The sequence below is a fragment of the Otolemur garnettii genome, unplaced genomic scaffold (genome assembly GCF_000181295.1).
Source record: "Otolemur garnettii isolate 467f Iridium unplaced genomic scaffold, OtoGar3 scaffold00096, whole genome shotgun sequence".
NCBI classification, from domain to species: domain Eukaryota; kingdom Metazoa; phylum Chordata; class Mammalia; order Primates; family Galagidae; genus Otolemur; species Otolemur garnettii.
This window is the reverse complement of record NW_003852491.1, coordinates 440,480-454,656: the sequence shown is the minus strand read 5'-3', so window position 1 is coordinate 454,656 and position 14,177 is coordinate 440,480. Positions and strand designations below refer to the sequence as shown.

The window sequence follows — 14,177 nt, the reverse complement described above, 5'->3', positions numbered from 1 at the left end:
TCATTGTTGTTTGGCGGGTCCGGGCTGGGGATTCGAACCTGCCACCTTAGGTGTACGTGGCTGGCGCCTTAGCCGGTTGAGCTATAGGCGCCGAGCCCTTGGTCACTCTTGATAGAGTGCTGTGGTGTCTTAGCTCACAGTAACCTCACACTCTTGGGCTCAAGTGATTCTCTTGCCTCAGACGCACAAGCAGTTGGGACTACAGGCGCCCGCCACAGCGCCTGGCTATTTTTAGAGACAGGGTCTTGCTCTTGCTTAGGTTGGTCTTGAACCTGTGAGCTCAGGCAATCCATCCACCTCAGCATCCCAAACGCTGGGATCACAAGTGTGAGCCACCAAGCCCAGCTCCCTAAACTGATTTCTTATCTCACTAATAAATCTTGATTTGTAATGTGAAAAGCACTGAGCCAGCAAGTCTCTCTACAGCCCTTTTCCTACCTCCAGCAACAGAGTCCTTGTAGAAAAGTAAATGACATCATTTCCCTGCCTGACCTGGGCCCTCCTAGGAAGTGAAGGATGCTTAAAATTAGAATGCCTGAATTAGGACAGTCTCTGGGACCAGCTGGGGTAGTAAGGAGTGAAAATCACCCAGGGTGATGATGGCTGGACTCCTGGAAAGCAGGTATCTGGTGAGGTTTTCTGTAAACAGCCCACAGCTAAATTTAAACTCCAGGTTATCTGGGCACAATGAGGGGAGGTCAGGTTGCAGCTGACATTGGCAGGCGGGGCACTGGGCAGCCACTTCACAGAGGGGTTGGGCCCAGGGTATCCATGACTCTCCCAACTATGGAAAGTGGGGGTGCTCACATAAATAATTCTTGGCCAGAGGATTAGGTGTCTAGTACACAGGCTGCTGGTCCGGCTGGGGAAGGTCCCAGGTAGAGAAGAGAATTCAACTATACAGGCTCAAACCCTGGGCAAATACAGCTGGACATTCCCACTGTTATCAGGGGACCAGGCCTGATTAGCCTAGAGTGATGAGGAACTGGGGAAGATTTGAGGGAAAAGATCCTACACTCAAGTACCTGCTCAGCTGGGACTGTAGAGCTGCATAGTGGTTAGATCTTGGGTGCTGGTGTTAGACTCTCACAGAGTTCAAATCCTACCAGTAGGCTCTACTTCTACCACCTAACAGCTGTGTGATCTTGAGCTAAGTCAGTTCATCAGTCTCATTTTTCTCCCTGTAAGTCAAGGATTCTAATTGTAAGTATCTTTCGATTCCCAAATCCATCTGGCTGTTAAGTTTAGATGGGTTTTGATCAGGCATCCTCAAACTATGGCCCACTAGGACATTTATCTGGCCCGCCAGGTGTTTTTGCCACCACTGCCTGTCCTGCTTAGCAGCTGACTCAGCCCGGGGCCTGCAGTCCAGCCCTCCAATGGTCTGAGGGACAGTGAACTGGTCCCTTGTTTAAAAAGTTTGAGGACCCCTGGTTTTGATAGTGAAGGGAAACCAACTTATCTGATTCTTTTTAGTTTCTGAATTTCAGAAAACAAATAGTATTAATTTGGATAGCAAGGAATTTATCTAAATAGATTTGGCTCTTAAGTTTGGAAAACAAGAGATGCCTAAGTTTCTTACCTGATAGAGATGCTGTCAAGAGTTAATAACAATTTTGCACATAAAATTAGCATGCAAAATAGGGCCTGGCATGTATAATAGTAACTACTCAATAAATATGGACTGTCCATATTCTATTACCCTGTTTCCCTGAAAATAAGACACTGTCTCATATTTATTTTTTCTCAAGAAGACACACTAGGGCTTATTTTCAGGGGATGTCTTCTCTCTGCCCGAAATTCATGGCATGGCTATGCAGATACATTGCATAGCCCCGCTCACCACTAGGTCTTATTATTGGGGTAGGGCTTATATTTAACAAATGCATAGAAAATCTGCTAGGGCTTATTTTTTGGGTAGGTCTTATTTTCAGGGAAACATATTGCCTTATTATAAGGCAGCTGAGAGAGATTTTTCTGGAAAGTTATTGAAGAGCCCTTACATAGCCCTTCCAAACCATTATGTCTCACTCATATTCATAACTTTGTACTCTTTATCTAAAGAGGACCCCTAAATCTGGATTCACTCCTGTGGCACAGAGACAGCTAGACTTGGGCTAACCCAAAAGACTGTGGATGAAATGAGGTCAGTCACTGGGCCTGACTTTTTCAGTCTGTATATCTGGCAGGGGACTGGTACATGACAGGTGCTCCGAACCTGCTGAATGCTGAATGGCCACAGCCCTGGGACTGGTTCTCTGGAAGGCAGTAAGGCAGGGGTCAGACACACGTCAGCCAAATGCTGGAATCACACAAGTACCTTGGGGCCAGCAGCAGTGGCAGGTGCACTTGGGGTGAACAGAACCAAAAGATACTTGCCTGGAAGAGGTGTCCCATTGGCCATGAGGGTCAACTGGTCAGCAATGGCTTTGGTTCGGGAATAGTGGTCCATGTGCTGCCAGAGGACAAGCAGAACAGAGCCACAAGACAGGGGTCAGCAATACTGCTGGCAGCTCACCTGACTTGGTCCCTAGGGCTGTACCTACTCTCAGACCACACAGGGCCTAGACTCTGGGGATTCCCACTGGGATATGGAAGCTCTAGGCCTGCCCTGCTGCCCCTCCTCTCCCTGTGGGTGGGAGGAGGTGTGTCTCCTCCCAGAGTCACAGAAGCACTGGGCTAGGAGAGCAACAAGGGCCAGGGCTCCTTGACTCAGGGAGGCTCCTGCCAGCCCCCAATGCCTGCCCTGTGACACCAAGGCTGGATGTGCACTGAGTGAATGACTTATGTCTCCCTTTATTGCTTATGCATCTTCTCATCTCCTGCTCTCCACAACCTCAAGGCAATAGTGGTAAGTCCCAATGAAGAAACAGTAGCTCAGAGACCTCAGTGACTTGCTTAGGGTAACATAGGTAGAAAGTGGCCAGGTGAGAACTCAAGGCAGGTTTGTCTGATTTCTTTCTTTTTTTTTTTTTTTTTTTTTGAGACAGACCCTCAAGCTATCCCCCTGGGTAGAGTGCTCTGGCATCACAGCTCACAGCAACCTCCAACTCCTGGGCTCAAGCGAGTCTCCTGCCTCAGCCTCCCAAGTAGCTGGGACCACAGATGCCCGCCACAATGCCCGGCTATTTTTTGGTTGCAGCCGTCATTGTTGTTTGGCAGGCGCCAGCTGGATTCGAACCCATCACCTTAGGTATATGTGGCTGGCACCTTAGCCACTTGAGCCACAGGTGCCGAGCCGGTTTGTCTTATTTCAAAGCCCCTGTGGGCATGGCCAGCTGAAACAGGAGCAGGCTTGTGCCACCCAAGTTTGAGGGGGTCCCCTTCCTCTTGGGAGTCACACAAAGTTGTGCAGTAGACTCCAATTTCACCCATCCCGGCCCTCTGGGCTGTGGGTCCAGGCCCATTGGCCCCACCCACCTCTCCTGGAAGCCGAGTACCTTGTCCAATGGGAAATACGGCACAGAGTCCTCATCGCCCTGCTCTATGGGCTTCCCACTGAATACAACGTTGACAGTGCTGGTGTAGATAAGCCTTGGAACCCGCCGGCGAACGCAGACTGCAGAGACAGGTGCACACAGGAACACACACGCGCGCACAGACACACACATGCAAAAAGACACACGTAGGGCTGAGTGTGAGGAGGGAGTTGGCTGAGGAGGTGCCCACAGGGATCTCTTGGGTGAACCCACAGATCTCTACCCCATCTTTATACATCATGGCCCACGGCCCTACCCAAATCCAGAGCTGCTTGGGAGGGAAGGGCCTCCTGCCCTTAACTTGGGCTGTAGGACAAATCCCTGCTCACTGAGCCCCTGATGGCCTGGCCTGCTCTTTATTCCTAGTGAGGCTTTAGCCTCTGCTCTGCCTCACTAGGGACAGATCAGAAGAAAGTCTCATTTGAGGGGGACATAGGAAAAAAAACACTCTAGAATCAGAGAGAAAAATGGGGTACAGCATAAGGCAGGACGTAGCCAGAGAGCCCAGATATAGATCTTCTATTTTGCTGCTTTAGTAACTTTTCTTCCTCCCAGCCCCTAAACCCTGAGTGCCCAACCTGCACCCTGTGTTCCCAGACACACTGTCACGCCCCATGCAGGGCCCTCTGTAGGAGTAGGCAGGAGGGTCCCACCTCTGTCCCCCAACCCTGTCCCCAGGGGCTGGGCCTGCAGTAGGAGAGGGGAGAGGAGGAAGCACACAAAGGTTCACACTTGGCTCTAAGCACCTACCATCGATCACTAGTTTGGTGCCTCCGACATTTATAGACTCAATTTGCTCTTTTTGTAGCTAAAATACAAGACGGAAGTGGGAAAGTCATGCTTCATTGCTGAGGCCTGAGGGCTGGGCTTAGGATTAGGCAGGACCAGGGTAGCAGAGTGTCCAGCTCAGATAGGGGACCTGACAGGCCACAGGCAGTGAGTGTGCCTAGCTCTGCCACCATCTCCCTGGTGGTCAGGGGAGGCTCTGTCCCCTATCTGGCCCTCAGGTCCCTCATCGGTCACTGAAGGCTGAGCCTCTAGGTGGTCACAGTATTAAACAAGAACCTTGGAAGGACCTGGTGCAGTGCTTGGCACAGAAGAGGAAACCAGACCAGCTGGATTATTTTTCTGCTCTCAAAGCCTCAGTTTCCTTGTCTATGAGATGGACACAGTGATGCTAGCTGTGCCCTAGTGAGGGGGCTGTGAAAACCCAAGATGACCATGGGGAGGGCTCTGTGAGCCAGGAACAGGGTGAGAGCTTCCTGATCCCTGGTCTCATTTAATCCTTATAACACCAGGAGGTGAGTTCTCTTCTTATTTTTAAGCTATATTTACTTTTCTTACAGTGTTTTTTGTTTAATAGGTAATATAATCACAGGGTTAAAAATAATTCAAACAGTAAAAAGGGTAGACAGTGAAAAGGACATTTCCTTCCCACTTCTGATTCAAAGTCTTCCTTTTCCTTCCCCAAAGGCAACTACTGTTAACAGTTCTGTGTGTTTCTAGAGATAATCTAGAGATAATATCAGGACATATACAGGTGTGGGTATAGAAACAAACATCTACTCTAATTTTTTGTTTTAAACAAACATAAGGATACAAATATTGTTTTGCACCTTGGAAATTGTTCTATTATCAGCACATGTGAGTCACCTCACTGTTTGGAATGGCTGCAGAGAATTTCCTTTCATTGTGTGGGTACAACACAATATATTTAAACAGTCCCCAAATGATGGGCATTTAGGTTACTTCTGGTGTTTTGTTATTAAAAACAATGCTGCAAATACACAAATAAGTGCCCTTTCTGAGTCAAAGTGTATGTTTCGATAGATACTGTCACATTGCTCTCTGAAAAGGTTGTGATATAAGTAGTAGGAATGTTCTCACATTCTAGATGAGGAAAGAGAGGCTCAGAGAGGGTAAGTTAACTTGCCCTAGGTGAAGGTGGCAGAACGGGTATTTGGTCTCATGGATGCAGGATAGAGGCTGAGAGGAGCCCAAATCCTTCCAGGTGGAGGTGAAGAGTGATATGGAGGTGGCGGGCATGGTGGGCACAGCCAGCACATGAACCCCACTCTGCCCAACTCTGAGCATTGTATGTGAGGGGCTCACCTTCTCAGCACCAGACATTCCATAGGAGGCCACGTGGAAGACACAGTCCACCCCTTCAAAGGCACGATATAGGGCTGTTTCATCTCGGACATCAGCCTGAAACAGAGAAGAAAAAGATGGGGGCAGGGTGTCAAGTCCAGGGCCAACAGAGATAACAACCTGTACCTTGCCTGGTGCCTGATTTGCTCCCCAGCCAGGGAAGGCTGGGAGGGCAGGATTTACTAGTTGATTCTGCAGGGCAGCAGCAGCACCACCAGCTGCAGGTATCACACAGTCTAGGTCACAGGGGCTGTGCGGGTGTTTTATGTGTACCACCCTGCCAACTCCCTGTGAGACCTTATGAAGCAGATATTATTACTGTCCCCTTACTGGGGATGAGGATGGTAAGGCTCAGAGATACAGATTACAGCTGCCCAGTTGGGAAATATTGAAGCTAGAGTCAGAGCTCATGGTCTGGCCCCAGAGCTTGTGCTCTTATACTCTATATCACTGCTTTCAAGTTAGACACTGTCCCCAACCACTACCACCAGTTCCCATGTGGGGCACCTGGATGAACTCAGTCCCCAAGGGCAGTGCCCACTGGGGTCTGCGGAGGTCCAGTAGAATGACAGATATACCACGCCTGGCCAGGTTGGAACCTAGGCTGAAGCCCAGGTAGCCTCCTCCTCCAGTCACCAGAACCTTCTGCTGAGGGGCCTTGGCAGGTCCAGCTTGAGTCTTCTGCTGTGGTGCTGGTGTTGGGGCTGTCATTGACTCACTGGCTTTGAGACCAGTTCCAGATCCCCGTCTAAGCCATGGCCCTGACTCTGCCCCAGGTAGTGACTCAGGTCCTGGCCCAGGACCCAGACCTGGTCTAGGACCCAGAATAGTGCCAGGTCCTGTCCCAGGCTCTGGAATAGCACTAGACCCTTCCCCTCGTCCTGGAACATTAGGCCCTGCTCCAGGCCCTGGAACAGAACCAGGTCCCAGCCCGGGCCCCAGAACAGCACTAGGCCCTGATCTACGTCCTAGAACATCACCAGATCCTGACCCAGGCCCCAGTGGAACAATACCAGGCCCTGATCCACGTCCTGGAATAGCATGACGTCCTAGTCCAGACCCTGGAACAGCACCAGGCCCTGGTCCAGGCCCAGATGCCAACCCTACACCAGACCCTGGGCCTGAGATGCTTCCACAGGCCTGGCAGACAGGACAGCTCTTCTCGCCCTGGCCTGCAGCTTTGCAGGCCTCTGGGGAGGAGCCTGTGGGGTTGGGCTTCATCCTCTATGGAGCCATGTGGACCCAGAAACCGTCTTCACCTGTAGGGAAAAATAGAATAAAGAATGTTCTAGAGTTTTCTCAAGTCATTAGATTATCAGACCCCTAAGACTGAGGGGAATTCCAGGGGGGAAATTAGGGATCCTTTGAATTCCCAGTGCACCTATCCCTTTCAGAATCTCAAGAACCTCCAGGGTGGCTCTGCCTCTTGTAGAGAGTCAGAGACAAGGCAGCCAAGCCTTGGATTTTATAGCTGGGGTAAACTGAGGCCCAAAGTCACACTGTATGCGTGATACTTATACCAAGCATTACTGACTTCTCTACCTTGAGACTCTAGTTTTTGGGTGGCGCTTGTAGCTCAAGGAGTAGGGCGCCGGCCCCATATACCAGAGGTGGCGGGTTCAAACCCAGCCCCGGCCCAAAACTGCAAAAATAGATAAATAAAGCAACCCCCCCCCAACCTAGTTCTCATGTAGTACCAGAGGAAGACAGATCACATCATACCAAAGGGAACCTCACCAGACTGAGAAGTGACTGCTTTTTGACTGAGGAGATGGGGAGGTCCCAAAAGAGGAGGAGAAGATGAAGAGGAGGAAGAAGTGAGGGAGGAGGAAGGAAAAGGAGGGTGGGGGTGGGAGAAGAACCTACATAGGATCCACAAAGGTGCCCCTGCCCTGACACCTGCTGCCTCTGGTTCTCCCAGTTCCCTCAATAGTGCAGGTGGCTGGTACCACAGGGTGTGTTCAAGCCTCCTACAGGCTTCAGGGTCAGGTCTATGGACCTAGGGGGACAGCACTGAAGACCCTGTCATCCTCGCTGTAGACTTAAAGTGAGCCAGGCTGTCACTGTCACTCCCATCCCTCCTGAGCTCCCACTCCACATAAGGATGAATGTGGCTGGACCAGCGGCCTGTTATTGTCATCATCATCATCATCACAGCAAATGTGTTCTAGGAGCCTGCTATGCACCAGGTCCTACCAATGCAGAGGGATGTGTCTCAGCCCTGCATGGGACATACTGGTGGCCTATCAGAACAGGTGTTTGTTGAGTGACTGACAGACTGATAAGTCCCGTAGTTGTTGCTGGTTGTGATCATAGGGCAGGGATTCTTATAGTAATTGGGGCTGAATTTAAATTTTAGTCTCCTGACCAAAGTCTGGGTGAGGGATACAGTCATGCCCTGCATAAGCACTAACATTTATGGGTTTAATGGAGGGACACCCCAGATCAGAGTCATCATAGAGGATAGGCCTAATTCCTCCAGGGGAGGGAGAGGATGCAGCCCCAGAGTGGAGCTCTCTTCTAGCCAGATTCAGAGAACTCTCTCTGGCAAAAGGTCTATGGGACCAGCACTGTCTTTCTTCTCCAAGGGTATGACTTTTGTGGCAAGGGCTGGGAGCTGACCTCAGGTTCCCATTTCCTGGGGTGTGCCCTTGGGCAACATCTTTAAAACCTCACTGCACCTCAGTGTGGGCAGCTGTGAGATGGACCCAGATAACCCTGGCGGCTCCTCCACCTGTACAGATGCCCAAGAGTTTTGCAAATCTAGTTCTCACGCTCCATGAGGGTTTTGTTCACCTAGGCACAGGCACAAAGCAGGCCATCAGTAAATGGCTGCTGGATGAATAAAGCCTCTCGGGCCTGTTCGGGATCTGGCAGTGCCCCTACTCCAAGGGCCGCCGGGCCCCCAAAACGCCACATTTCATTCTGCTAGCTGGACAGTGAAGCAGAGGCCACGCCTCCGATCAGCAGGCGGTGCAAGCACAGGCTCACAGAACTTTGGGGAACTTAGAAGTCACTGGAAATGGCTCTGTCCAAATCCAGGTCGACGGGGGATCCAGTCGCAGAAGAGCGCGACTCCCGCCTGGTGGGCAGCTGGCTGGTAGGTCTCCACCTCCTATAATCCCCTGGCTCTTACGCTGCCCCCCACACTCGCGTCCTCAGCCCGCGTCTGGGCTGCACTCACCTGGCCTGGGCTCCCGCGGGGATGTGAGTTCCCGGAGGTGTGTGGGTCTCCTAGCCTAGCCGCGCAGCTCAGGGCCACCGCCTCCTGGGGGTGGGGCGAGGATGGGCGTGGTTTGAGCGAGGATGGGCGGGGCTTATCAGGGTGAGGCTGGGTCCGCAGCTGCCCCAATATAGCTGCGCACTTTTCCTCAGCCCGGGTCTGCTCCGGGCGCTGGAGTTCCTGCAGGCTCTCACCCGACAGTAGTGAGGAATGGGGAGAAAAGCGCCAAGCTTCTAGTGAAGAAAGGACGCAAAAGCCCTGCGTGCTTAGGGCTCTTTCTTGCCTGTACACCGTCCTAAAACCACAAGAAATAGTGCTGCTTTCCCCACCTACCCCATTCATTCTCCTATACGTTCCTTTTTGTTGAACCTGCCTTGCTTCCTCCTCCTGCTCTTTGGTTTATCCATCATCCCGCTTAATCTTCCATTCGTCTTTTTATCCATTCGTCCATCCTTCCACTCATTGTTTACTAATCTTTGTCCATTCATTCATCTGCCCATCGTTCCATCTGTTTCTATCATTCAGACTTCACCCATCCTAATTTAGTCCATCTGTTCAAGCCTTTGGGTCCATGCTTCCACCCTTTCATCTCTCCACATTCATCCTTCTGCCTATCTATCCAATCTTCCATTCATCCAGTTCATTCCATATGTATTTCTTCCAACCATCTACTTACCCTTCCTTTCTTGCCTTCCTCCTCCACCCATCTCTATGTTGATCCATTCACCAACCCCATCATTCCACATTTAATGGGCGCTTCTTCACTACTGGCCTTTCCCCTGCTCTGGGAACCCAGATGAATCACACCCTCCCTGGAAAACGCATTCAAGTGGCAGCAGCAGAGGGGCAGGCACGTGCCCAACAGCTCACACAGCTGCTATAATGGAGCTACAGGGACTGAGGTGAGTGGAAAAGCTCCACCCACATGACACCCCCTGTGGGCACAGGTGCAGAGAAGAGAAAAACAAAATCTTAGCCTGAACACACCATATGCCAGATGGTCAGGTATCTTGTTTAACCCTAACAACTCTGTTCTAGTGCAATTTTAGACCCAGAAAAAGAGGTTCAGAAACTGGACTCAGAGTGTGGTGGCAAAAAGGCAATAGGGTCAGCCCTGTTTTTTATTTTGTTTGATTTTGTTTTAGAGATGGGAGTCTCACTATGTTGCCCAGGCTGGTTTTTAATTCCTAGCCTCAAGCGATCCTCCTACCTTGGGCTCCCAAAGTGCTGGGGTTACAGGCATGTGTCCAGCCAGCCCGGGGATTAAATCTTGACTTTGCCACTTTTTTGTCATGTTTCTTTGGGAAGCTACAAGGTTCAGTTTCCTCGTCCATAAACTGGAAATGGTGTGTGCTTCACTGTTGGGATGTTGGTAGGCTTATGGATAACATGGTATATGTAAAATGCTGAGCATGGTGCCTGCTCAATCAGTGTTTAGCCAATGGTAGCTGTTATCATTATGTGAGAAGTTGGGATTCAAACCTAGTCCTGCACTTCACCACTTCATGAGCCATGTCTGTGATCTGTCCTTCTATTCACAAGAAGCCACTTCCTCTTCCACCAGCAGGGCTGGAGAACTCTTATTCCCTACCACGAGCTGGTGCTGTTTCCTTGCAAGGAGAAGTATAGCTTACCACCACACAGCTGCAATGGGTTGAACTGTGTCCCTTGCAAAATTCACATATGGACGTCTCACCTCCTAGCACCTAAACCTAACTCTGGAAATAAAATCATTGCAGACTCGATTAGCTAAGGTCATAATGGAGGAAGCTCGGCCCCCATTCCAGTATGACTGGTGTTCTTATAAAAGGGAGAGGATTTGGACACAGATAGGCACGTAGGGAGATTTGCCACAAGCCAAGGAGCTACTAGAAGTGAGGAGGGAAGCCTGGATTAAATCTTGACTTTGCCACTTTTTTTGGTCATGTCTTTTTTGTTATGTGGCCCTTCTGGGACCTTAATCTCAGACTTCTAGCCACCAGAACTGTGAGACAATAAATGTCTGTTGTTCTCGTCACTCAAGTTTGTGGTACTTTGTTATGATAGCCCTAGAAAATTAATACAACCACTGCAGGCCATTTTCTCTGTTATAGGAGTGACCCACAATGATAGCTGTTCAAGATGAACCAGACTGAGATTGACCATGGTGGGGACTATGGGCCAGCACAGAGCCTAGCCGGAGCTGGGCTTGTCAAGTCTTAGTAACTGTTCTTAAACAACTTGATGAATTTTTACCCCAATGTAACTATCACCTGGATCAAGACATAGTATATTTCCAGCACCCCAGCTGTCCCCTTTTTGTGGGAATTCCCCCACCAGGGTAAACATTCTAATTTACAATATTAGTTTAGCCTGATCTTGAACTTCATATAAATGGCATTATGTATGTACTCTTTTGTGTATGGTTTCTTTTGTCCAATGTTGTTTGTGAGATTAATATTAATACATATTGTTGAATATAGCTGTAATTCATTTGTTTGAAATTAATGGGTAGTATTCCACTGCACAAATGTATCACAATTCATTTGCCCATTCTTTTTTTTTTTGAGACAGAGTCTTACTATGTCACCCTTGGCAGAATGCCATGGCATCACAGCTCACAGCAACCTCTAACTCATGAGGTTAAGTGATTCTCTTGCCTCAGTCTCCCAAGTAGCTGGGACTGTAGGTGCCTACCACAATGCCCAGTTATTTTTTGTTGTTGTTGCAGTTACCATTGTTGTATAGCTGGCCCTGGCTGGGTTCAAACCCGCTAGCCTCGGTGTATGTGGCCGACACTTGTAACCAGTGTGCTACAGGTGCAGAGCCTTATTTGCCCATTCTACCATTGATGACATTGGGTAGTTTCCAGTTATGGGCTCTTAGGAATAAAACTGCAATAAACGTTCTCATATGGTTTTGTTGAACATATATGCATTCACTTTTCTTAGAGTAGAACTGCCAGATCATAGAATAAGACGTTTTAGTTTAGCATAAATTGCCAAATAGTTTTCCAAAATGGTTAAATCATTTAGACTTCCCCGCCCCCTCAACATATGAGTTTTCTAATTGCTCTATATCTTGATATCATTAGTCTTTTTCTTTTTAGCCATTTTAGTGGGGAATGCAGTTGTGTCCCATTGTGGGGGACTGCCAGATCATAGAATAAGCACGTTTTAGTTTAGCATAAATTGCCAAATAGTTTTCCAAAATGGTTAAATCATTTAGACTCCCCCCCCCCAGCAACATATGAGTTTTCTAATTGCTCTATATCTTGATATCATCAGTCTATTTCTTTTTAGCCATTTTAGTGGAGAATGCAGTTGTGTCCCATTGTGGTTTTAATTTGCATTTCCCTGATAGGTAAGGTGGTTGAGCGCTTTTTCATGTGTCTGTTGTCTGTTTGTGCTTGTTTGAGTCCTCTGTCCATTTAAAAAAAAAAATTGAGATGTTTGTTTTTTACTTTTAGACGAGTTTTACTATGTCACCCTTGGTAGAGTGCTGTGGCGTCACAGCTCACAGCAACCTCCAGCTCTTGGGCTTAAGTGATTCTCTTGCCTCAGCCTCCCAAGTAGCTGGGACTACAGGTGCCCAACACAATGCCTGGCTATTTCGTTGTTGTTGTTGTTGTCATTGTTTAGCTGGCCTGGGCTGGGTTTGAACCTGCCACCTTTGGTGTATGTGGCTGGTGCCACAACCATTGTGCTATGAGCACTGAGCCTGTTTTTTACTTATTGAAGTCCTTTATATATCCTGGATATGAGTCTTTTTTTTTTTTTTTGAGATAGTCTCACTCTGTTGCCCTTTGTATGCTGTGATGCTGTGGCATCACAGCTCACAGCAACTTCTAACTTCTCTAAGCAATTATCTTGCCTCAGCCTCCCAAGTAGCGGGGTCTACAGGAGCCCACCACAATGCCTGGCTATTTTTGTTGTTGTTGTTGTTGCAGTTGTCATTGTTTAGCAGGCCCGAACTGGGCTTGAACCCACCACCTTCGGTGTATGTGACTGGCACCCTACTCACTGACCTACGGGTGCCAAGCCAGGATATGAGTCTTTTAATAAAGTTTTATCTCATCAAAAATTTCCATACACCGCCTATAGTCCCAGCTACTTGGGAGGCTGAGGCAGGAGGATCACCTAAGCCCAAGAGTTAGAGGTTGCTGTGAGCTGTGATGCCACGGCACTCTACCAAGGGTGACAAAGTGAAACTGTCTCAAAAAAATTTTTTTCCACACACACACACACCCAATGATCACTTCAAACAGTTAAAGTCATTTTGAGCCTTTTAATGCAATAAAGCAATTTTTTAATTTTAGAAAAGGACACAATATGTGACACATTCATTTCATATGTACACAGAGGGGCTGGGCCCAGAAGACCCAGCCTGATTTTCACATACTTAAGCAGAGCATTTGCTCTGGACTGGGTTCCAGAACAGCCTTCAGTTCACTTTGGTTGAATAGGTATGGGGGGTGGCATGGAGAGGATGGGCTGATGGTGAGTCTGCCTTGGTCCCCATGGGCCAGGGTGGTAGAAGCACAGAAAGGACTAGGGTAGAAAAACCCGATTTGACTGTTTTCCAGAGCTGAGCTCCCACAGCTCAGCTGGATGCTCACTGTGTATTACGTGCCTGCCTGGTGGCAGAGACTGTGGACCAACAGATGATTAGGACACCAGTCTCATCCTGAGAGAGCTCACAGTCAAGAAGAGTTAGATAAGTTAGCAAGGAGTCACAATGTGAGCATTAAGTGCAGTAAGGGGTATGGCTGGTCATGATGCCACAAGAGGAAGGCTAGAGGCGTCCAGCTCTGCCCGAAGGCCCCTCTCTCTAGATGAATCCCAGAGACATCTTCACAGTGGAAAGTGATATCATTTGAGCTGTGCCTTGGTAGACAAGCAGGAGTCACCAAACAGAGGGTAATGGGAAGCATGTTCCAGACAGGGGGCTTGGTGCAGGGCTTCCCAGCGAGTGACATCTTGTGGCTGAAGTATAGGGTGTGTTGGGGCACAGGGCAGCAGAGTTAGGGTAGATGCAGGGATGGCCCCATACCCAAAGAACTGAGGCTTTCCTTTTTCCACTTCCAAGAAATCCTGGTGCCTGGAACCATGTTTTCTGTGGACCACCTGTGGGCCACTGCTTTCTATGACATCCCACCACGAAGGCGAAAGCTGTGCTCAACAGGTGGTCCTCTGTAGGATGGCCTTTCTGCTTAGAAAGGTCATTATTTCTGCCCCTTTCTCCACCCCAAGTTACTACTGTCCACAAAATAGAGCATGCTGCCTGGGCCTTGGGCATTCAACAGGTGCAGTGTTCATCCCCACACCTTACCTGAGAACACTTCT

General features: G+C 49.0%; 1 protein-coding gene across 1 annotated transcript in view; it reads right to left on the bottom strand.

Annotated features, from left to right (window-relative positions):
• Window positions 1-6,851, bottom strand: part of SDR42E2 (short chain dehydrogenase/reductase family 42E, member 2) — a 20,285-nt gene extending 13,434 nt beyond the window's left edge. The window contains exons 1-6 of the mRNA XM_003795841.1: window positions 6,797-6,851; window positions 6,138-6,322; window positions 5,592-5,687; window positions 4,230-4,287; window positions 3,441-3,559; window positions 2,380-2,455 (exon numbers count right to left, since the gene is read on the bottom strand). Coding sequence (XP_003795889.1) covers window positions 2,380-2,455; window positions 3,441-3,559; window positions 4,230-4,287; window positions 5,592-5,687; window positions 6,138-6,322; window positions 6,797-6,851 — 589 coding nt within the window. The remainder of the gene's footprint in view (window positions 1-2,379; window positions 2,456-3,440; window positions 3,560-4,229; window positions 4,288-5,591; window positions 5,688-6,137; window positions 6,323-6,796) is intronic.
• Window positions 6,852-14,177: the final 7,326 nt, after the last annotated feature.